Source organism: Mixophyes fleayi, chromosome 11, assembly GCF_038048845.1.
Source record: "Mixophyes fleayi isolate aMixFle1 chromosome 11, aMixFle1.hap1, whole genome shotgun sequence".
Lineage (NCBI taxonomy): Eukaryota > Metazoa > Chordata > Amphibia > Anura > Limnodynastidae > Mixophyes > Mixophyes fleayi.
The window spans coordinates 81300622-81324710 of NC_134412.1; the positions used below are offsets into that span (position 1 = coordinate 81300622).

A 24089-nucleotide genomic window follows, 5' to 3' on the forward strand; every position below is an offset into this window, starting at 1 on the left:
TCAAAATCCTATTAATTCCCTTTAGTAGATATCTAAATAATCTTGTGAGATCTGATATGTATCATTTTTAATGTGACTATGATATTCTAAAAGGATTGTTGAATGACTCTGATGTTTACTAATATATCAATTCATGGGCAAACCGAGGGGGGGGTGTCTAGTGCCTGGAAACCCCCCTCCAAGCCTGGGGCATTGTATAATTGAGGTGGCTGGACCCTGCCCCCACTTCACACAGCTCTGCTTGAAAAGGGAGACCTGCGTGTACCTAACAGTAGTGCACGCAGCATTGCCCATGTATATTATGGGGATAGGAAGAGTTGGAGAGCAGCCAAGCACGATCCAAAATTATAGCCACACCCTCATTCATGCTGGTCACGCCCACTGGTGGCGTGGTGTGGAAACCCCCCTCTACAAATACTGCGTTTGCACCTGTAATTAGGCTTATCACAAAAATGTATAATTTAAGCCATTAGTGTTGTTTAATCCATTTTATAACAGGATGCAGATATTGGGACTGATTGATCTGCGGATGTAAGTCCTGTGCGTTCCGTATTTTGATTGAAATTGCGCATACTCAGAAGCTGATTCTACACCACTGAGTACGAATGACCCTTCCGACAGCCTATGTGATTATTAGCCGTACCACTTGCAACAGCTACAGGGCAGGTGTAAGTGCAGTAAACATTAATAACATCATGATAAACGTACTATAGAAAACACGTACCTTAGAGGTCCCCAAAACTTGAATCGAACACTGCTGCATGCGCTCGAGCTTAACACGCCCTTACTGCACATTGACTACGTGCATACGCCAAGTCCCCTCTCCGTCCCGGACATGAAATTGTAGGCTGTCGCAAGTGTCCCTTGCGCTTGAAGGTGAATTAGGACGTTCTTGTGTTCAATGGCGCATAGTCCGTTTCTTGGCGTGTTCAGTGCGATATAACGCAAAATACTGCACATATCTGCATTTACGTTCTTTAATGAATCAGGCCCAATATCTTATAGATGTCCTAGTGTATGTTCAGTAGCTGGTTATTGTAGCAATTTTGGCTGGTAATTATTCCTCTATATGGTCTACGTGCAGTAAAATTTATTGTAACTTGTTTCATGGTTGTTAATCTTTTTCTGTTTACCGCTGTGAAATCCTGTGTATAATAGATAGGCATTATATTATATTGTCGCTCGTCAAATTGTTTTAAATTGTTTTGAACATTATTCCGCAGCTATACATGAACACATTTTATAGCCTCCGTTGTTCTGAGTAATGTTACAGCTGGTCTATTGCATCCAAATCAGTTACTCTGTTCTGTGGCTCCTAACTCTTTATAGATCCACAAATCAAAATGATTTCAGATGTGTATCTATATTTCATAGATCTCTCATTAAACTGCAATGCAAATTGACAGAAATCTAAGCCACTATTGCTTATATGTGTATTGCTGTCTGAATATATTTGTCTTAAGCTGGGGACAAACTACAGGTTTTGCAACCAATTCACGTGTCAATCACACGATACATGACCGTTTGGTAATATATTGCATTAGTGTGTACGCTCCCACGATCATGTATTTTCGTACCAAAGCACACTGCATCGTTTGATTTTATAAACGTCCTAAAAATGATGATTTGACTATGGAACGATGTTGGGGCAATCAGAGCCGGATTAACAATAGGGCTAAAGGGGCTACAGCCCAGGGGCCTCGAGCAGCTGGGGGGCCCTCCGGCATTCATCGGGTCGGGTCCGACTGTCACCTGTTCAAGGAGAATGGCAGGCAGCTAACAGCAAATGTTATGCTGTTAGCTGCCTGCTGTCACTGTAAGTCTTACGCGGCGCGCAGTAATCTCTTTAGTGAGGAGATCTCATGAGAGTGAGACTATAGGGGGGGCCTCATGGCTGGGGGGACTCACAGTACCCTTAGCCCGGGGGACTTCCTTCCCTTAATCCGGCCCTGGGGGCAATGTGGAAGTGTGTACGCACTTGCGACCAGCAGCGTAGGGAGATATCTGTACAGAGTCACAATCTTTTCAGCAGATGGTTATGAGAGATGATCACAGATCTTCATCTCTCATAAATCAGCATGCTCATCGGGACTTTCAGTCATACTTACCTACTTTTGCGAAGTCCTTTCCGGGAGATGGGCGTCACTGGAGGGCGGGAGGGTGCGGGGCGCGGCAAATCGCGTAATTTTGGCCCTGCCCCCCGTGCCGAAAATGGTGTTTTGTCGCAGAGCACGGGACCAAAATGACGCGATTCACCGCGTATCGCTGCATTTTTAGAAGACAGGAGCAGGATGCGGGATATTTGCCAGCTCTCCCGGGAGTCTCCCGGACATTCCGGGAGAGTTGGCAAGTATGCTTTCCGCAGTTGATAAAATCGATACAGAAATCGCATGTGCAGTAATTTTCTATAGTGTGTACCCAGCTTTTTCTTTTTTTAATTTATACACTGTCACCAAGAGGACCGTGCATTTAAAATGAATGACTTTGAGTATCCCACTTTAGAATACTTTACTTCCTTTATGCTTAGTGTAATAATTCTTGGGAGCAAAGACCATATAAATACAATGCTGAATTGTGGTATTTAGTGAAACATTGGTAATAGAGTATACAGTAATATAATCCCGTATCTTGATTTCAATTTAGTGCAGAGTTGGGCCAGTCTGTCAGACTGTCTATAGATCCTTATGACAACCACTTTTTCCTCATCGTAAGGACAATCTCCGAACACCACACTCCCTATTGAGGAATAGAATAATTCTCATTATGTCTTCGCTACTTAAATCTTCAGGCTGTTGGCCCCAAATCTTTTGCATGCTGTCACTTGGCAAGTGTAGGAACCAGCTGGTACCCAAAAAATAAAAATGGACAGAACGATATTCTTGAGGCTGACTTTACCCTCTGCAGATCCACAAAGGCCTTTAGCCAGAGGTAATTCTGGGCCAGTTACACTGTTTAATTCCATAATACAACTGAGATTGCTACTTACTTATTACATTTGCCTGAAGAAATAAAATATTATATTTTCTTATATTGTTTTTTTTCTTCCCTAAAACTCTGCACAATACAGACTCTTGGAAATGTTCTTAATTTAAGTGGAGATTATATTAAAAATAACTTATTTTAAAATAATATGTAGTAGGCATATTATACCATGCATATTAGACAATGACATACCTATACATTTCTCTGAAAAATAACTTCATTGTCTGTGTGTTCTAATGTCAACTGTCACCTGTTATAAGCAGATATTGTACATTAACCCCTTCACTACACAACTAGTAAGATGCTCTTTAAATATAGGGATTTGCCTTCATTGGCAAGTAAGAAATCTTCCAAACTATACATGGGGTGACACAAATGGCAGCATCCTGCTTTACTTCCAGTGTCTCTGCAAATAAGGAATCCTAACATTAAAATCCATTTCTACAGCAACACAACAAACCTACTCCATCACTGAACACTTTTACTACTCACGAGACGGTGAATGGGGCTTTTTCTTAACAGCCAATGGACAGAATCAGGTTATCACAAAGTTTGGCAAAAGCATCTCTCTCAATGGTCCCAGGTTTTGGACCTTGAAATGGGTGTATGCGCTTTTGTAAAGTAGGCGTGGTTTTGTATGAATGTGGGAGTGGTGTGTCGTTCGAGCAGATTCTGGGTGGGGCTTATTTTGCCACCAATTAGTTTTTTAAAAGAGGCCTCCAAAATCTGGGGACCACTTGACCTTTCCTTGAACCCTGGGTTGCAGATATTGTGGAGAACATAAAAACTCTTCACCGGCAGTGGGCGATAGGTGGCCCGCGGGCACCGGCAACCCGCCCAGCCGTCGCTGCAGCCCCCCATCTTATAAGAATGGGGCCAGCAGACTTCTGCGTCATGTGACCCCCCTCCACCATACCTCCCAACAGTCCCAATTTTGGCGGGATATACTGATTTATGTGCTACAAAGGGGTGGTTCTTAATAAAAAGTGGGTGGGGGTTTGCTTAGATTAGCCTGTTTATGGGCGGCGTTTGGATGGAACCAGTGGCTCTTCAGCTACTGGCTGTTGTCTATTGCTGCTTTACAAAAATAACACCCTGGGCCAAATGGAAGCAATACAATTATTCTGCCAGCCGCTGAGAGACCACGGATTAGTAGAGGTGAGAGTCTGGGGAACTCTTGGGAGTATATTTACCAAACTGCGGGTTTGAAACAGTGGAGATGTTGCCTATAGCAACCAATCAGATTTTAGCTGTCATTCTGTAGAATTTTCTAAAAAAATGATACCTGGAATCTGATTGGTTGCTATAAACCCGCAGTTTAGTAAATATTCCCCTTGGGGTTTTTTTGGGTAAAGTTCTGGTTGTCGCTTAGCTATTACCTGAATCCAGGGGCCCCTATGTGTACTATGTGTGAGTTGTATTCTGGATCTGAGGCATCCAAGATAAAGGCCCAGGAATCGGTATTTAAGGATATACTTTTCATACCTTACTTCCAGGAGCATGACGTGGGCGAGGCAAAGTGAAGATGACACATATTACATCACCGCGCCACTGATCGCTCAGGAGGCTGGGCTTGATGATGCGGTTTGCATCATTATGACATGTCCCCGCCCACTTTGCAGACAGGTGAGTGGCATTCAGGGAGAATTGCCTACCCCTCAGATCTGTCAATAATCAGAAAGTTTCCTGGATTTTTGGGGAGAGTAAGCAGCTATGGTAACAAACTCTATTTATATATTTTATTATTTATTACTATTATTATTTTGTGTTCTTTTTTTACATATATAGTATCACTTATTTTCAGCGCGGTGGGTGCTATGTGTATATCTGTTTTTATTATTTATGTAGGACAATACCGGCACAATACCGTGTCACTTGTTCCATATGCTGCATGTCATTTTCAGCATCTGTTCACATGTATTATAGACAAGTGAGACCTCCGCTCCACCTGTTCTATATGCAGGACATCATCCCCTTTAGCTGTTCTTATTCACTGTCTACAGTCGTCTCAGTAGCACATCTTCTGTATTCTGCACGTTTAATGACTCAATCAATTTTTTAAATTCTTTTTATGACTGGTAGTTTGCATCTTAATGAGCAGAACAATTGTGTTTGTGTGCTGCATTGGCCTTGCTGGTTATATATATGTGTGTGTCTGTGTAATATATATATATAATATATATATATTTATAGTATATCATCATCATTCGCTATTTATATAGCACCACTAATTCTGCAGCGCTGTACAGAGAACTCACTCTCGTCAGTCCCTGCCCCATTGGAGCTTACAGTCTAAATTCCCTAACAAACATACACACAGAGAGTGAGACTAAGGTCAATTTAATATCTGCCAATTAACCTACTAGTATGTTTTTGGAGTGTGGGAGGAAACCGGAGCACCAGGAGGAAACCCACGCAAGCACGGGGAGAACATACAAACCCCATACAGATAAGGCCATGGTCGGGAATTGAGCTCATGACCCCAGTGCTGTGAGGCAGAAGTGCTAACCACTAAGCAGCTATGCAAAATGTTATTGTATCTATAGAAGACATTTGGTAGTATATTGAAATGCATGTACTCAAATGGGTGGCCAAATTGCAAGAGAAATAGTCTGGCAGAATGGTCAGTATCACTTCCAGACCAAATCGAGCCTATTAGTTTAGTTGGAAAGTAACCAGACACCGGTAGATAGTGGTCACTTTACACCCGAATACGATGCTGCATAATTATTAACTGTGTACCTCCCAACTCCCCCGATTTCAGCAGGTTTGTCCCAACTTGTGTCGAGTGGGTGTGAGCTGCAATTCAAGGGTGTTTTTAAGGGAGGGCAGGTGAGGGGTTTTGGAGGTGACCTAGTGTTTGGAAGCAGTGGGAACTTTCCCCTTAACATGGCACGGCCAAGCCCTCTTTCGATGAGGGCTTGTCTATGTCTGGATTTAGACATCATAAATATTGGGAGGTATGTAACAGGCCTTGTGCTTGGTCTGGACCCACATGTTTCCATATAAAATTGATTGCTTAATAGTGGCGGCAGTATAGCCGAGTATGTGGGCAGCCTCCGTGTTTTACATTATGTCCTGAAGTGAGATTCTGCAACTGGAATCTAGAGATGTACAAATGGCCATGATATCCTACTTGCCGACTTTCGGATTCTCCCAGAGGGGGGTGGAGAGGGGTTGGTGTGGTACTGCAATCGTGTCATTTAGGCCCTGTTCGCAACAGTGTCATCAAGGTCCCCCGTATCGCCAACTTCACTAGAAAGTGATCCGGGAGAAAGACCTGTAGTCTCGGGGATCCACGAGAGCTACCCCGAAATTCAAGACTCTTCCAGACATTCTGGTAGAGTACCCAAGTATGCTTTATATGCAAGGATTATATGAATAAACACAGAGGTTTAGGGGTAAATTTATCAAGATGCGAGTTTCTGACGGGTTTGAAAAGCAGAGATGTTGCCTATAGCAACCAATCAGATTCTAGCTGTCATTTTGTAGAATGTACTAAATAAATGATAGCTAGAATCTGATTGGTTGCTATAGGCAACATCTCCGCTTTTCAAACCCACCGGAAACTCGCATCTTGATAAATTTGCCCCTTAGAGTTAAACTAAATACTTTTTATCTGTGCGCCTCATCGGTAATTTTATTTACCATATTTAAGAGACATTAAAGGCAAAAATCATATTTACCACATGTAAACACGTTAGAACACATACACTGAATCTGCACTGTTAATAACGTCTGACATAGAAAACAATGAAAACAGCCCATGTGAGCCATCGTCCGTCATAGACTTCTAGGTTCTGTGATTACCGCAGGGAATTTAGGCCACACTGATGAATAATTGATAGTGAACACGGTCGCTCTATTACATGTGAAGGAACTTTGACATCTTTTTCATTTAATTACACAGGCTCGTAGCCGTATTCACCAAAATCTAAAAAGTATAAAATATATATAAAGAGAAAAACAATAATGGAAAAATTGTGTATTTTGGAGAAATGTGCAAATCAAATAAAAGTGAACACTAAACTTATTACTGATACAAATATTTTTCCTGATTTATATTATAAATTCTTATTTAAAGCTTATACCTAACATTGGCTTGGCATAATTCTAATAATTCTATTTTGCAAGTACAATACCTACCTATCTTAAAGGTTAGTGAAAATGTATATTTTAGATTGTTCGCTCCTTTGAGCAGGGCTCTCCTACCTCCTGTTTCCATCACTTTTAACTGCGCTCTCCAGCTACTCAGCTCACCTCCTCTCAGTCCCTCTGCCCTCTGTCTCCTCTCGCTTCTCTCCACTCCCCTCAGTGACTCTCAACCTGTCATCCCTGCCCACCCTCTTGGGCCATAGTTACCTGCCTGTACTCCCTTTTCCCCCTCCCTCTCTCTCTTTCATGCTGTGCCTGAGCCCCCAGAGTTATAGTGCTTACTGTTACTTGTACTGTGCTGTTTCACCTTGTACTGTGCCATTGTTTGTCCTTGTACGGCGCTACAGATACTTTGTGGCACCCTATAAATAAAAATTAATAATAATAATATTTTAAATACACAGTTGTGTGATTTGTGTCCACAAAGGTCAAATGTACTCACAGCCAAAAAGATGGTTTTAAAACAACAAGTTTTCTATGTGTCAGTGAATTAAACCTACAAACTAGTGCATTAAATATGTGTGTGTATGTGTGTATATATATATATATATATATATATATAAATGTTAACCCGTGCATGAAACTCATGCATTCTAGTCAAATCAAGCTACTTAAGGTGTTAAAAAGGTTCTTGTTATGCTTTTGGGCCTAGCCCAGGCCTCCTCAGGGGAAGAGCGTTACTTCCCGACGCAAGCGCCCTTTTTTAACGTGGTTTTGTCCACATGTCACCACCTCATCATTCTTCTCCATCACCTCATCCTTCATCTTCATCGCCACATCCTTCATCAAGCTACTTAAGGTGTTAAAAACTCCCCACTGTCAGCCCTGGCAACCACCAACCACTCCCAACTGTCACTTCTCCTTCAAGAAATATATAGGTTAGTGTATAACTCTGCCCAGCAGGTGGCGCTGCAGCTTGGTTTTTTGTTTTCCACACACGCCACTAGGCATTTATATAGTAGATAGATAGATAGGTAGATATATATATAGATAGATAGATATATATATATACATTGCACAAAAATCCTGAAAGGTTTTGGTTGTAGATCTGGATTTAATTAAGATTTGTGAAAAATGGGTAATATTATGTGATTTTGAGCTGTTTTTGCTCCTCTATTACTATTTATAGCAATGACATTTATTTACAGTCTATTTACTAATGATATCTTTACAACTGTCCAAATGTTCACTAGTTTTGTCCAAAATCTGGCTAAAATTAGTCACAGAGTAGCTGCAAAAAGACATGGCAGTTTACTAAAAGATACAATCACCATTTCTGCTTTCATTTTCTTTTCATTCAATTCCATATCTCACATTATAAGTCAATGTTTCCATCCTACATTGGGACCTTTTGTCAAGACAACCACCTAAAATAACAGAAAAGCTAGATATTAAATAAACCATTTAGTTACCTGACTTCTTATGCAATCCCAGATTGTCTTCAGTTGCAGCAAAAGGAGACACAAAGGTTTACTTAAGTGTGCACGCTAAGATGTAGTTAGTAACTAGAGATGCTCAAACTAGTCCCAGTTTGATTCTCTTAACTGGTTTGGAAAAATGAATAATTTTAGAAAAAAACAAAAATCGAGAAAGTGGAACAGGTTTGAACATATTAAAGCCAGTTCACACACTTCTGAGTTAAATTTTAATGTTGTTGTTGTTGTTGTTGTTGTTGTGTTTTTTTTGTTTTTTTTATTGTGAACCTCTAAATTATTTAAACATATTTGAATGTGTTTTAAAAAATAAAAATGAAACCCTAATTTTAACACAAGCGGTGAAGGCGAGACTCAAACGCGGACCTTGAGGTTGATCACCAATACTCACCTGCCAACATGGACAGCAAATTTGGAACTACAAGTACGAATCAGGGTCCATTGCCGATTGTACCAGAAGTATGTTTCGGGGTTCTCAAACTGGCTCAAAATTATCTTTTTCTTTCTAACTGTCTCCATGGTAAAGTTGACAGCAACACCCAACATCCTTACTGCTTTGTGATTGATATTTGGTAAACCTCAATTGCAGTACAGTATAAAGTTAGTGTGGTTAACTGACAGTCGTCAAGTGACACTGTAAGGGGGGTATTCAATTGTTGCCGGTAACGCTCTCAAACGAGCGCTCTAAAAATATTAGCGTTAATACGGTAATTACTCGCTAAATAGTAGGGCTTATAGTATAAACATCCAAAAAGAAGTAATCCCTTTCAGTGTATTGCCTCAGACAAAAAAATAGCCGTAACAAGTCAAAAAGGCATAAGCAAGCGTCTCAAGCCAGCACCTCTATGTAACTATTTCCACAATCCGTGCTCTTAACCACCGAGCCAATCTTTCTAGGAAATGTAAATTCCCTCATGTCTGATATATGAGCTAGATGCTTAAGAAACAAAAATAAAACATTTATGCTGTTGACCTTTTCAGGATTTCCAAGAAAACATCTCAGTGGCGAGCAACAGCAAAATCCAATCCCAGGTCAGGTGAAACTTACATTTCTCACATTTCCCCATTACAATTAGAAATAGACATTTGAGGATGTAGAAAATTCTTATCGCGTAACCATGCGTGGTTCTTATTTCCTACAAGTCACTGTATTACTCTGCTTATGTTGTATGTATGTTTATGGATGTCTGCCGATGTTTCGTGGTAGGCATTTAACATACTTGGTTGTATACAAAAGTTTTGACACCTCATTGAATCTGTTCTTGAAAAGACATTAATATAACCTTTGCTGTGCGTAATCCTAAACAGGACAAGTTTCTCCACATTATACTGAATAATTACTTTGGTACTTGTTAAGTATATGGGCACCACTACTTGAAACATGGACACCGCTCACCCGTCATTTCAGGGAGGATTCAATTGTTATCTTAAGCGTGAGTGGGGAGCTGACGCCGTTGTACTTAATCCCCCTTTCTCTCTCCAAATCCCATCTATAGCATTGTCTCCCCTGCCGCTGCGCAAGATCAAGTGGCGTTGGTTGTTGGATTGACCACCAAGCTCTAGGTACCCGGGAGCCGAAGGGGTCAATGCTGCTCATTGATCATCTCCGACAGTAGTTTACACTCAAGATGACTCTTCCTGAAGTGACAAGGGGTGTTGACTGAAATGTGTAGTTGGCTGTTCAAATATTGGCTATATATATATATATTTATTTTTTTATTGTGAATTTGACTTAGGTCAGAGCCCCTATCATTTTAAGCGGTCTAATTATGACCCATCTCATTTTAGTCACGATAATTATAATTTCTTAACGCAAAGATAAGAAATTATTCAATGTTGCACTTTATTAAAATTTTTCAGCCGGTACAACGACTCTGATAACATCCCGTCCTGGAGAATACTCTATAGTAATTGCAGTTGCGATCACTTTGGTACTAATGGCCTTTGCACAATTTGCATTGGGGAGGAGCACTAAGCCTGCTGGGGTCAAGCTCCAAATTTCCAGGATATTTTAGCGGTCCCGATAATTACCTATGGGGATTTTATTTGCGGTCGAAGCTGTGGGGAACCTCTAACAATAATTAGGCAGGATGAGTTAATCCTCTGAAAACTGCAGTTTTCTGGCGATTTAACGTGATAAAATCTCTTTGGAGGCCCATCTTCAAAACTGATTACACATGGCCATAAAAGAGATGAAGTTGGTGCAAATAGAAGTATCTGTAGACAAAGAGCCTTACAGAGGTGCTTTCATGCTTCATTATAGCATTTGTTAAAACTCGTCTTGTGCAATCTCATTTGCAGGAAATGGGGAGAGAAATTAATTTATACCGTAGTTGCCAACATTGGCAACTTGTGTCCCAGAAGGTGCGGGAGGCAGGTGGGTGTGTGGGGGCGGGTCTTGAAGAATTGCGTTGTTAGCCCCGCCCCATCACGGTTTTGGCCAATAAAAATAGGGGGTGGGGCCATGATGACTCATTTACGGCACCAGTAAGCCCGGCCCCCTCCATTTAATTTGTAGAGCCGGCCGGGAATTGTCAGAATTGCCTGCTCTCCCGGGAGACCAACCCGGATTTCGGGAGTCTCCCGGACATTCCAGGAGAGTTGGCAAGTATGATTTATACTAATTGTGTAAATTACTTTATTGTAAATACCAAAGCCAAGTTTGGCATGGAAGGCCCGTTAAAGCAAACCTCCCAACATGTGTTATTTAAAATGCAAACCGAGTGCATGAAGGATGCTGTGACATTTCAGGCAAATTTTATTTTGTGGTGGGAGGTGCACTTTTCCTGCTTTCCGCACTGTATTTGTAGATTTTTACATTTCACAGTATTTATATGTTCATACTGCTCTTTGGGGTGATTAGAGTATAATAAGTGAGTAGTCTGGGCTGTATAATAAATGACAGGAGAACTTCTGCTTGTAGCGCATAGTCCACATTCCACTGGAGAAACCGACACAATTCCACAGCCCACCGAAGACCATTCTACAGAACAGATCTGAAATTGTCCCTCTTCTCTGCTACACATACAACACATAACAGGTCAGTGATCACCAGGTGCCTCTTCAGCTTCTACAGAATCGATACCAGAATCTCTCTATGTACTTTTAAATTAATTACACCGTCCACAGAAATAAATAAATAAGTAAATGCACTCAAATATACCCCTCTGACCTGGCAGTGAATTCTAGAAGCACATGTCACAAGAGAACACACAAATCTAACCCCGGGTCAGGCAAATTACACTTTTCTCACGTTTCTCTCCCTAAATTTATAAATAGTCATTAAAGGATCATGAAGCACAATGTAATCAGGGCAATGTCATACAATCTCTTGGGCTTTAAATTAGCTACAACTTGTGTTTTAACCAGCACGGTAGTTTTTCTTCCACTTGTTTTATAGACCTGTGGGGTCTATTTATTAAGATCCCTCCGTCGCAAAGTTTTGGTTTTGGTTTTCGATTTTATAGAAAAAATCCTAAAATATGCTAAAATCACATATTTTTGCTCTTTTTTTGTTCCTACATTATTATTAACTTCAATAACACTAATTTCAAGTCATTTGCAGTCAATTTTGACCACCTCACAGATCACAATATTATTTTCATACACGTTCGGACAAATACTGCAGCGACCTGGCTGGATGCTAAGTGACAGAGCAATGACACAAACACATGGCAGTTCCTAGGACACATTGGCACACAGCAGTGGCAGAATAGAAAAGTGGGGCAAGATGGAATTGTCCTTGGGCCCGCCTTATGTTGGATCTTAAAAGGGAATCCAAAAATTGCGAAATCCGACGACGTAGCGCTACGGAATCTGCTGGTGTTATATAGATAACTGATGATGATGTATACCTTCGTCTATTGCCATCCCGAGTTGAAGATAGCAATTGGAGGACATTTGTTAAATAGATTTAAATAGATTTCCCTGATGAAGTTTCGTCAGAGACCCCTGTGAAGTTTCCCCTCCAATGTTGTTTTTTTGGCTGGAACTTGCGTGAACAATTTTTATAGAGGTGTATGATTTATTGCAAATACATAGGAGATATTGTATCCTGTTCCGTAGATTATAGGGATATCACAAGTCACTGAAGAATTCCACATAAAGACACAAAGCCATAGGCTGCATGCCTTTCTGGGGCTGGCTGGCAAATTTTAGCCAGCGGGGGCGAAACTCAGCTCAGCAGTCTATTAGGAACGTTTTAAAGTAAAAAAAAATACAGGTAAATCAGCCCGAGGTAGCCCACTATGGGACCGCCCGGGGGGGGGGGGGGAATTCTCCCACAACCCAGCCTGCCTATGATGTCTTTATTCACGTCATGGAACTTTGAAGTGAGTTTTAATTTCCTTATAATTTACTGTACATCATAGAATTATAATAAAATATGTTTGTTAAATTGAAATAAGTAATGTTTGCAGAAATAAAAGCTTAAATATTGAACACTTAGTTAAATGGTCCTGGTAATATTCTGATGCTAGGATGCTGAATCTATAGGTTTATTTTTTGTATAGTATTATTACTATTGCCAATCTACTATAACCAGGGGGATTAACTCGGTCAAGTCTGTAGCCAGACAAAACCTCTCTAACTTTATTTAAATTTTTGTGTGTGTGTGTATGTTGGGGAATTTAGACTGTAAGCTCCAATGGGGCAGGGACTGATGTGAATGAGTTCTCTGTACAGCGTTGCAGAGTTAGTGGTGCTATATAAATAAACAGATGATGATGATTATTTCAGTGACTTTTCGCTTATGGTGAATACTGGTTACACTTGAAAATTGCACTTACTGTCATTGTGTCCACAACATACCTGCCATCTCTCCCGGAATGTCCAGGAGGCTCCTGAATTTCCAGGAGTTCTCCGGGCTCCTTGAAGAGTAGGCCACCCCTGGTTTCTGCCTGAAGTGGACGGGACGAGAGCTTGATGATTCGATTTGCTGGAAATCACGTCATCATGGCTCCGTCCCATGCAGTGCTTTTTTATAGGGTAGAATGGTAGGACAAAGCCCGTCCTTCAGCAAACATGATTGAAGCTTTTTACAGAGCCTATATGACCAGAATATGATGTGTAATCACAGTGGCGGACAAAGGTCGTGGAGGACCACAGGGCAGAGACTATAAATAATCCCGACCTCACCTTCCAATTTTTTTCACTGGAATGTCTTCCAGTTCTCCCTTTTTCTCACCCACAGCTCTCCCATCCTTCAGCTCTCATGTATCTCTTTTTTTTTTTTTTTTTTTTTTTGTATCTGCTTTTTTTTCCCTCCACTTTGATTTCTTTAATCCATGTGATCCTTTTTTGTTATCCCCTCCTACTCTATTCCCACTCCGTGCTCTCTCATTTTAGCCACCACAATTCCCAAAAAACAGGTAGTTGGCTGCTCCTCTCCTTCCCACGCACCGTTCGTGTGTGTACGGAGAAAATTACAGTGTTCTCTAATCAGTCAGCATGCAGCGGTGGGGATCCCGTGCCCTGGGTAATCAGAACATAGTGCACACATACATAGTACTTTACAGAAGCAACACGCAATCATTTTCTGCAAAGTATTCTTGACCATGTAAGTGACCTCTTGTGGCCAAATAAGATATTACATATACATCAAGCTAAACGAACAAAAAAGCTTTTTTAATAAAATATCCTGCTGTAAACCAATCACACATTATTTATTTTTGCATATCTTGCACTAGACTAATAAAAGCAATTATCTGTTTTTTTTTGTGGGTTTTTTTGCTAGGGTTTACAGCAAATTTGCACTGCTTGGACTATGTTGCTACTAAACTGTTTCTGCTGATGTTATGGATGATTGTAATGAGAAATTCTGAAAAACAATATTTTCACTTTTTCTACTATAAAAATGGAGATAATAAAAGCACTTAGGTGGCCGGGGCAGTGCGGTGAAAGGCGGAAATCATTTATGTGTGTTTTTAGAAGATTTTGGATGTAATGCTCCAAATTCTGGAAAACAAACCTCTTATTCAGAGAGTCCCAAGAATTCCTAATAATAGATCAAATAAATACATATATATGTAACACTCATTCAGCCTTATTAAAGTTAGGCTACCATTACTTAGTAGAGATGCTCAGGCTCGGTATCTCGGAAATGGAACACACTCGAACTTAGAGGATCCGAGTACAGAGACGAGCCAGTTCGGTACTGTCGCGCGCCCTCGGAATTGAAAATGAGGCAAAGCGTCATTCTTGACGTCGTTGGATTTCGGATCTCGCGAGTTTTGAATTCCTTTTTAAGATCCAACATAGCGAGGGGTGGGAGGGAGGACGGACCCCCATTTTTCTTTTCTGCCACTGCTGTGTGCCAATGTGTCCTAGATGTGCTAGGAACTGCAGTGTGTTTGTGTCGTTGCTCTGTCGCTTACCATCCAGCCAGGTCGCTGCAGTATTTGTCCAAAAGTGTATAAAAATAATATTGTGATCTGTGAGGTGGTCAAAATTGACTGCAAATGACTTGACATTAGTGTTATTGAGGTTAATAATAATGTAGAGCAAAAAAGAGCAAAATTATGTGATTTTAGCATATTTTAGGATTTTTCCAAAAAATCCAAAACCAAAACACACGAGGGTGGTTTTGCCAAAACCACAGCACAAAGCTAATCCAGATCCAAAACCAAAACCAGTTCACGGGGGTTAGTGAGCATCTCTATTAGTTAGACATGTGATCCTCTGACCATGTACTGCATCAGTGTTTCTCAAACTCCTTCTCAGGATCCCTGACAGTGCAGGTTTTCCTGGTGACAAAGGTAATAATTAGTACCACCTGTTGATCTGTTACAATGTATCAGTCAGTAATGAATACACCTGTGCTCCAACAAGAAGATATAGAAAACCTGCACTGTTAGGGGGTCCTGAGTACAAGGTTTAAGAAACACTGCACTACCTGATATTCCTGTGAATGTAAATCTAACTCTGTTCCCTCCATTTGTTCCCCCTTTTTTTTCAGGCGTGGAGGAAATTCAGTGCACCTTAGAGGACCGTAAAATTTTCCTGCACGAACTGTCAGACATCAGTTTCAGCGAATGCAAATTCAGTTTGTCACTGACGGACTTTTTAATCATCATCTTTTCCGGAGTCGCTGTGTCAATCGCTGCCATTTTCTCCAGCTTTTTCCTGGCCACCACTGTGCACTGTTTCCATAAATGTGCCCCAAGCAAGGACGAGGATGAAGATGAAGAGTAAGAACTCCGCCGCGCGGGCACAACGTCTTCCTGGTGACGCGGGTACCATTGTGGTGCCTCTAAAATTATAGACTGTATGAGATCAAATTGTGTTTAATAACACCCCAGAGCTGGTAGTGTACTCCTGGTACAACCGGTGGATACTTACAATGGATTTCCATTAGTTATACGTTTCTGGTAAGAAAGAATACACCTATTTTGAGCAGATACTTAATGGGGATTTCCACCTTCAGATAACTTTAACTTAAATTTATTGGCTTCTATTTGCCCTTTTGCAACTTTTACTACACATGTTGCTTTGTGTTCATCCTTCTGTGTTTATGCAGCTATATGTTTATATAACCAGGCAGAGTTGCTGATATTCATTGTCCTCAGATATAAAACAGCTGTGAGCTTTTCGCATTGGGTACAACTGTATCCTGGAAGAACTTTGTGTCGTATCCCACGGCAACGGAACCTTTTGAAGATAAAAAAAGACCAGGCTAAAAAACTAGAAAGGAAAAGCAGCATAGGTAGTATATGTTACAGGGGAGCATTCACAAGCCAATATATTAAGGTTGTCAGTAGGTGAGTAAATTATTAAGTTAAAGTTGACACTGAAAAACAGCATTTGAAAATAAAAGTGTGCAAACTGTTATTTTTGGTGCTTGCGGATAGTCCTAAATTCTCCAGTAGTAACAACAATTCAGAATTGGCGTAGTTTAGCCTGTAGGAACTTTGCGTGGCAATAGCTGCCAGTGTAAAAGCTGACTCGATCAGAAACACTGCCTCTAGTGGAGGATTAGGACAATAACGACCCCAGGCTAGCCCTTGGGTTATAAGCCTCCAACACTGAAACATATATATATATATACCTCCATTGCTAAACTATTTACCTCCCATTCATAAGATGTTCCTGAAAATTGTCTACACAATTCCATTTTATCACCAATACCCCCCCCCCCCCCCCCAAGATCCTGAAAACCTCTCTCCAATATGAATATCCTTGTTTCACTTATCAGAGACATACATTCAGATTTATTCCATAAACCACTGAAAATGTTTCCAGCATTATGCAACACCTGTACTGTTATTATTGATACCTTTTAAGGGAATCTAAATTTCATACGGATGGGGTAGGGATATTGCAAGTAGAAGATATGATTCTCAACAACCCATATATAAATGTGCAATTTAAAGGCACACTAACACATTTTTCTTTTTAAAGAGTTCCTATATGATTTATCGTCTGGTTTTATAAAGAAATATATTTATATAATTATTTTTACAGCACGGCTTGCGGCACATTCAGCAATTAAACAGCCAACGTGAAGCATCACAATTGCTCTCGTTGTCTTTCCAGATAATATACTCTCTTAAATCTGTGTGTGAAAAAAATCCCCACCATCTCTACCTGCGTCCTTCCCCTGCTATACCACAGGCTAATTTCTTATCAGACGTTGTTCAGAGGGGAAGCAGAGTCCTGGGAGAGGGAGGGACCTCTAAGAACGTAATATACAGCTCAAAACAAACAGAGTTTTCACATTTACTTTTCTGCAAAAAAAGCATAAATAAATATTTTGAGGCTAGTGTCCCTTTTATTAATGATGTGTTAGATTACTGGTGCCTAGGAAAACTGTACTGTAACCCATAGCAACCAATCACATTCCGGCTGTCATTTTTCTTATACAGTTAACAAGTGGAAATAAATGTCTAATTAATTGCTAATAGCTCCTAAATATTCATAAGTGGCCCAAAATGTCTTCAAACACTTACCTATTGCTGTATCTTAATGTTGTATTTTCTTGACAGATTATGAAACATATCAAAAATATTTATCTCTAAGTACATGGATTTAAAACAAATGATTCACTAGAGCAATTTGTTTTTGCTTTCAGTTATACTAGCTGGTTAATGTCTGAATTCTAGAACACACCTGATATTAAGGTCCCTTTCGGAGACCTCTATGCACCCTGTGTAAGGTGTAACCGGCAGGATTGCATTCATTGTTGCATATTTTAATGCTAACTAGAGTTTACCATGTACTTACATTGCAGGAATGTGCTCATCAATAAATACTTTTAATAATGCTAATGTACTGGAAGTCTACTGTGTGCTGACAGCTGAGCTAGATTTTGGACGACCAACTAAATTCATATGAGATATAATGTAGGGTAAGTTATTTTTGCTTACAGTGGGCTATATCCAAACCATTATACAATTGCATTATTTAAAACCAATGAGGGGTAACATAACACTGACATAGTTTCCAGGTGTATTCTTCCACAGGCTAGGAAATGGTTGTTGCGCTCATCCGCTCAGTCTGTTTGTACTCAAAGAACAGGCCACACCCTCCTGTGTCACATGATGCATTCTGAAAATGTTCGTTGTGATGTCTGATTGTCGGTAAATAGCAAAAGAACCTTGATTCTGCCACTGTTGACGCCTCTGTCCAGATTGAGGTTTAGAGGTAAATGTGTCAAGCCGTGAATATCCGGCGGGTTTGAAAAGTGGAGGTATTGCCTATATCAGCCAATCAGATTGTAGTAATTTATTTAGTACATTCTACAAAATGACAGCTAGAATCTGATTGGTTGCTATAGGCATCAACTCCACTTTTCAAACCCACCGGAAACTCGCAGCTTGATACATTTACCCCTTGGTCTTTGACTAACTTTTCTCAAAAGATAAAATTACAAAATAGGAGAAGCATCAAATAAGCACTAACGACATACCTCACAACATTCAGAAAATCAGGACAAAATAAGCCCAATCCATGCAAACATTTCTACATGCCACACATCTGGTTGGGAGCCATGTAAAGGGATCATTTTTTTAGGGAACTCGCACAATATAGAAAATCTAATAATCTATTACAGCAAAATAATTAGTTTTTTTTAAATTAGTTATGACCGACAAAAAGAACTGAAATAACATTAAGATAAAACAGACCTTGCAATAAACCACTATACTCGGTGCATACTTGGCTTTAGAATTCTGACAAGGCAGTTGCTGGTATCTAATGCCACTGAATCGAATATCAGCAACTGCTTAGTCACAATTCTAATGCTCGTAATATTGTGACTAATAAAGTTTATAGCCTTGTATGCTTTTTTTTTTTCCCCTTTTGTGGTAGTTAACAATACTGAAAAAATAGTTATTTTGCAGTAATAAAACTATTTTATACATTTGTTTCAATTTTGTGTTAGCTCTCTTAATACCAAATGAGCTATAACCCATAGCAGCCAATCAGATTATTGCTTTTATTGTGTAAGCAGTACTGGAAAAAATAACAAATTCTGATTGGTTGTTATGGCTTACATTTGTGCATGTTCCATTATATTTCTATTAAATATAATAAAAATAGGTGTGGTGTTTCTAACTCAATATATTCAATTTTCAATTATATTGAATTTTACCTTATAATACATTTCTATATTAAGCCTATATCTTGCTGAGAGCTTTCCAATTAATAAAACATATTGTGGTATAAATATATGTGAAATAAAAAAAACAGCAGTGACCATTTGGTTATGAAATCGAAGAGACTTGATCATTACTCTAGTGCCATGTGTGGAATAATTTAAATAAATATTTATAAAGGACAGATGTTTTGTATTATGACTCCCAATATTGTATTACCCTATTGTGTTACAAATGTATTGTATGTATTTATATTGCACAATGCAATCTGGTGTGAATTTTGTTCCTTGTCCTTTATGATTTTGATGTCACAAATATGTTGTACATATTTGTTGTACTTTATTAATAAAATGATAGTCCACTCAATGTATTGTTTTGGTGATTTGTTGAGCTGCCGATAGCGTTTACCTAGTAACTAGCTTAAATATCATTTACACATCATCATGACCTGGTCAGTGCAATTAAGCATACTTGCCAACTTTTTCTCGTTGGCTTCAGGGAGATCCTGGGGGGAGTGGGGGGGGGGCTTGACAAATTACATCCTTTTGGCACCGCCCCCTAAATGATTGTCACAATTTTGGCCAATTACAACAGGGGCGGGGCTAAGAAGACACGGTATTTGTGTCATTAAGCCCCGCCACTTATCTATTGTGGGAACGAGATCCGGGAGGTTACCCTGCTCTCCCGGGAGCCCCGGAGGTCTCCCAATAATGCAGGAATCTCCCGGACATTCCGGGAGAGTAGGCAGCTATGCGTTAAAGAAAAGCCGCTAATGAATCTCTAGAGACAGAAGTGTCTTTTACATTTCTGTCTTTGTTACTGAAGTCATGTTGTCTTACCTGTCAGTCTTTGATTAAATCTTGGTCTCCATGAAAATGGCCACTTTCATAGGCATCAATACATGGACATAGGACACAATTTTTGAACTGTCATCATGCCACAGATGGCGAAGCCAACCACATCTTGTACTGGCTCAGCATCAGGGAGAATGCCAGACTCTTCAGAAAGTGAGGGAGATCCCCCCTATTTCAGGGAGTCTCCCTGACATTCAGGCAGAGTTGGCAAGTATGCAATTAAGACTGCAGATTATACAACAGTCTATAATTGATAATGCACCTTTATATCTCTCCAGATAACAATTTCAATACAGACCCTTTTTTAGAAGGACATATAGTCTCTAGCACAGTGTTTCCCAAACCCAGTCCTCAGGGACCTCTAACAGTGCAGGTTTTCCATATCTCCTTGCTTTAGCACAGGTGTAGTCATTACTGGCTGACACATTGTAACAGATCCACAGGTGGTGTAATTATTTTGCTTGTTACCTGGAAGTTCTGCAGTGTTAGGGGCCCCTGAGGACTGGGTTTAGCAAACCTTCGACTTTAAGATCTCATGGACAGGGTCTTCTCTACCTATTGTCCCACGTCTGTCTACTGTCTGACTCCCTCGTATGTCCTCTCATGTCTTTTTCATTACCTTATCTATGTGTGACTTGCTTCTCTACCCGGCGCCACGGAATCTGTGGCGCCTTATAAAAAAATGATAATGCATTCTTATAATCCTGTGCATTACTATGATCATTGATACTATTTGATATATGTTGGCTCAAAATGTACTTAAGGATATACTGATTCTATTTAGAAAGTTTGATGTCCTTTATTATGCCAATTTTTGGTACATTTTACAGTCACTTACAAATACATTTGCATTTTCGGGTCTGTTATTATTAATACACCATGTTCTCTGAATCATGTACACTTTTGAGATGTTGTTTGAGCTGCAATATGTGTGAATAGTTAACATTATAAGGTTAATTTTTACATCATTTGCTATAGAATATATACTATATGACACAGCATTAGATTATTACCAGGATAAAGGAACCAATTTAGATGATATTATATATTTATAAGAATTCCGTAGCTCTGGATAAAGTAAGCAAATCGGAAATAGATGAGTTTTATATAATTAATGGTTTTTATTCTCTTCTGTTCACAATTTCTAACTAATCAGGCTATAATTTTCCTTTAGATTTCACAAGGGAACACATACTAAAGGATTATTCATTTTTAGTATGTGGAGTAATAAATATTATATTTTAATATTGTTACAATTTCTTTCTTTCTTCTATATTGGATCATTTTTCTTGTTTTGTTTCTTTTCATTTACATAATAACAATATATTCCACAGAGCACACTCTGCAACATGAAGAGTAATATATATAAATTTACACTTAATTATATACAGGGTAAGAATCTTTTTCTGTGCAGATAGTATGTTTCTTTTACTTTTGCAGAAGGGTGAGTTCTCTCAAACTGCGTGGGGTACCTGGCATAGATCCTCACACTTCTGCTTGTTTGGGGAAAGGGAAGTCTTGAAAATATAAAATTTTATTTGGTGGTACACTTTAATACAAAACCGTAAACTATATATACATTTATTATTTTTATAGCAGTTTAGTTAAACATGAACAGTGAACTTTTCCGCAAAAATATTCTTCTTCTGCATTTGGTAGTTAAATGACGCGCGTTTCGCCAGCGGAATTCGGCAAGTCCTACTCCAACATCGCTGCACAGCAGGATGAACTGAGCTAGACCTATTAATTCACCAAAATATGAATTTACAATGCTGCAAAATGGCAAGGCAACAGTGGAACATGTATATTGTATAACCAATGCTTTTCACCCCTGCGCAATAGGTTGTTCCACCATGAATTTCGGTTCACGCTAAATTTTGAGGCTCTTTCTCTCAACTCTAAAGAGAATCTTTATTGTGACATCCATATATTGGCTAATATTATTAATAGAGAACAATGAAACTGTGCCATCCAGTGACCAACCTATCATTAAAAATAGATGACAGATTTGACGTTGCTAAGCTACACCTTTTTAAAGGCCGTATCTCCGAAATCCATTGTAATGTGCTACTTTAATTTAACATATAAGCCACTGAAAAGACTACAGGTAATCCCTCCCTCAAAATTAGATGAACTCAAAAGGGTTTATATGCAAATTTGCTTTAAAATAGAAGAACCAATCAACAATGAGCTTTTATTTGTCTAGTGTGAGTTAGAAAATGAAAGCAAATATGTTATTGGTTTGTGCAAATGTTACTAAACAACCCCCCAGTATGTGCTACCAGGAATGAAGTCTCTGAGGAGGACTTCTGACAACCCAAAAATTACTTCAGTGGAACCTTCAGCACCTTAGGTCAACCTTCTGTTTCCAGAACCAATGTTCATGATCATCATCACCATTTATTGATGAATCTACTGATAGAACATTAATGTGATTATGCTTCGATAACCCATGGAGACCTGTCCTTTCAGTGATTCTAGGACCAACGCTGTCATTGATGAAGCTGAAGAATACGGAACATCCTCCTAGCAACTTGTGAATATGGAAAACATCATTTAAAGTGTAAAAGTAAGAACAGATATTTCAAACTAATGAAGTATAGATTATTGTAAAATAATAGAATGTCCCTTCATTTCCATCTATACAGGGCAAATGGTGCTACTACCAGAAAGCAGATAATGTTTACATTACGAAACATCCATTATTTGTCACTTCTATACTAATAATCCAATGCTAATAACTCTTTCTTCAGCCCGACATCCACATGAACAAAAACCTGGCCACGGAACTTGTGTACAGATCCGGCTTATCCTCTAGGCCACGCAAGTACATTTATCTTGGAATTTTGTTTTTTTTGTAACCATTTACTTGCCTATGTACTGACTTGGGATCATCATCATCACCATTTATTTATATAGCGCCACAGGTTCCACAGCGCTGTACAGAGAACTCTCACATCAGTCCCTGCCCCATTGGAGCTTACAGTCTAAATTCCCTAACATGCACACAGACAGAGAGAGGGAGAGAGAGACTGGGTCAATTTTTAATAGCAGCCAATTAACCTACCAGTATATTTTTGGAGTGTGGGAGGAAACCGGAGCACCCGGAGGAAACCCAGGCAAACACAGGGAGAACATACAAATTCCACACAGATAAGGCCATGGTCGGGAATTGAACTCCTGACCCCAGCGCTGTGAGGCAGAAGTGCAAACCACTTACAATTGCTATTATCCCAACCCTGGTTATTCAAGAACAGCCATCTATTTGTTTATTGTGGTTCTGTCTCCACACTGCCTCCAGCGGTGGGGTGCACCTACTAGCACACAAGTAATAAAATGTATTCTTGTACTCACAAGTGTTAGTGACGTCACTGTGTCACTTGTAAACGCAGCTATTTTGTGAACCAATCAGATTGCAGTTTATTAATTCACTCGTGACAAGTGGCCTAATTGAGGCCTGTGTGAAGGCAGCCATTTTTAAAGATGAATTAATGTTTATTAGGATTGATACCTCCTCAGGAGCGGTTAACAGGTGCACCTTGGGGAATCTGTTTAGAAACATTGCGTTCTTAACTACAGTATATATATGATAGATAAGACTTTACTTCTTCTGCCCTGTTAAACACAATGCAATTTGTCACAACCGAGAAATGCACAGTAGACATAATTATCCCTAATTTGTTGGAACTTTTTTAAAGATCATGTTAGAAATTCATTCAATTTTTTTTTTTTTTATGGATGGTGAAATTTATTTGTTAGTAACGTGACTTCAGGGCTTATTCACAAATACCAAAATGGGTAAGAAAAATATCACCAGTGTCCCAGTCAATGTTCTACTTTATTCCATTAATAGAACCTGACAGATACAGAGCAAAAGAACTCTATGCTTGCTGTTCCGACACTGCTTCAGGACTAAAGTCATTTTTCAGAAGCCAACGTTGAGTACACATTCGAAAGATTTGTTCCTGATTTGACATCTCGATGTTAATATGAGTCAGCATTAAAGGCCATGACAATACAAATTTGGGAGATTTGTTTTCTAGGTTGACCAAAATAACATTTCAATTTCAGAC

The 24089-nt window shown here is 39.5% G+C and overlaps 1 protein-coding gene across 1 annotated transcript in view; it reads left to right on the forward strand.

The window, feature by feature from the left end:
- Window positions 1–19516, forward strand: part of LRRC38 (leucine rich repeat containing 38) — a 40459-nt gene extending 20943 nt beyond the window's left edge. Inside the window, exon 2 of the mRNA XM_075189934.1 lies at window positions 15526–19516. Within this exon, the coding sequence (XP_075046035.1) occupies window positions 15526–15761 (236 nt within the window). The 3' untranslated portion in view covers window positions 15762–19516. The remainder of the gene's footprint in view (window positions 1–15525) is intronic.
- Window positions 19517–24089: the final 4573 nt, after the last annotated feature.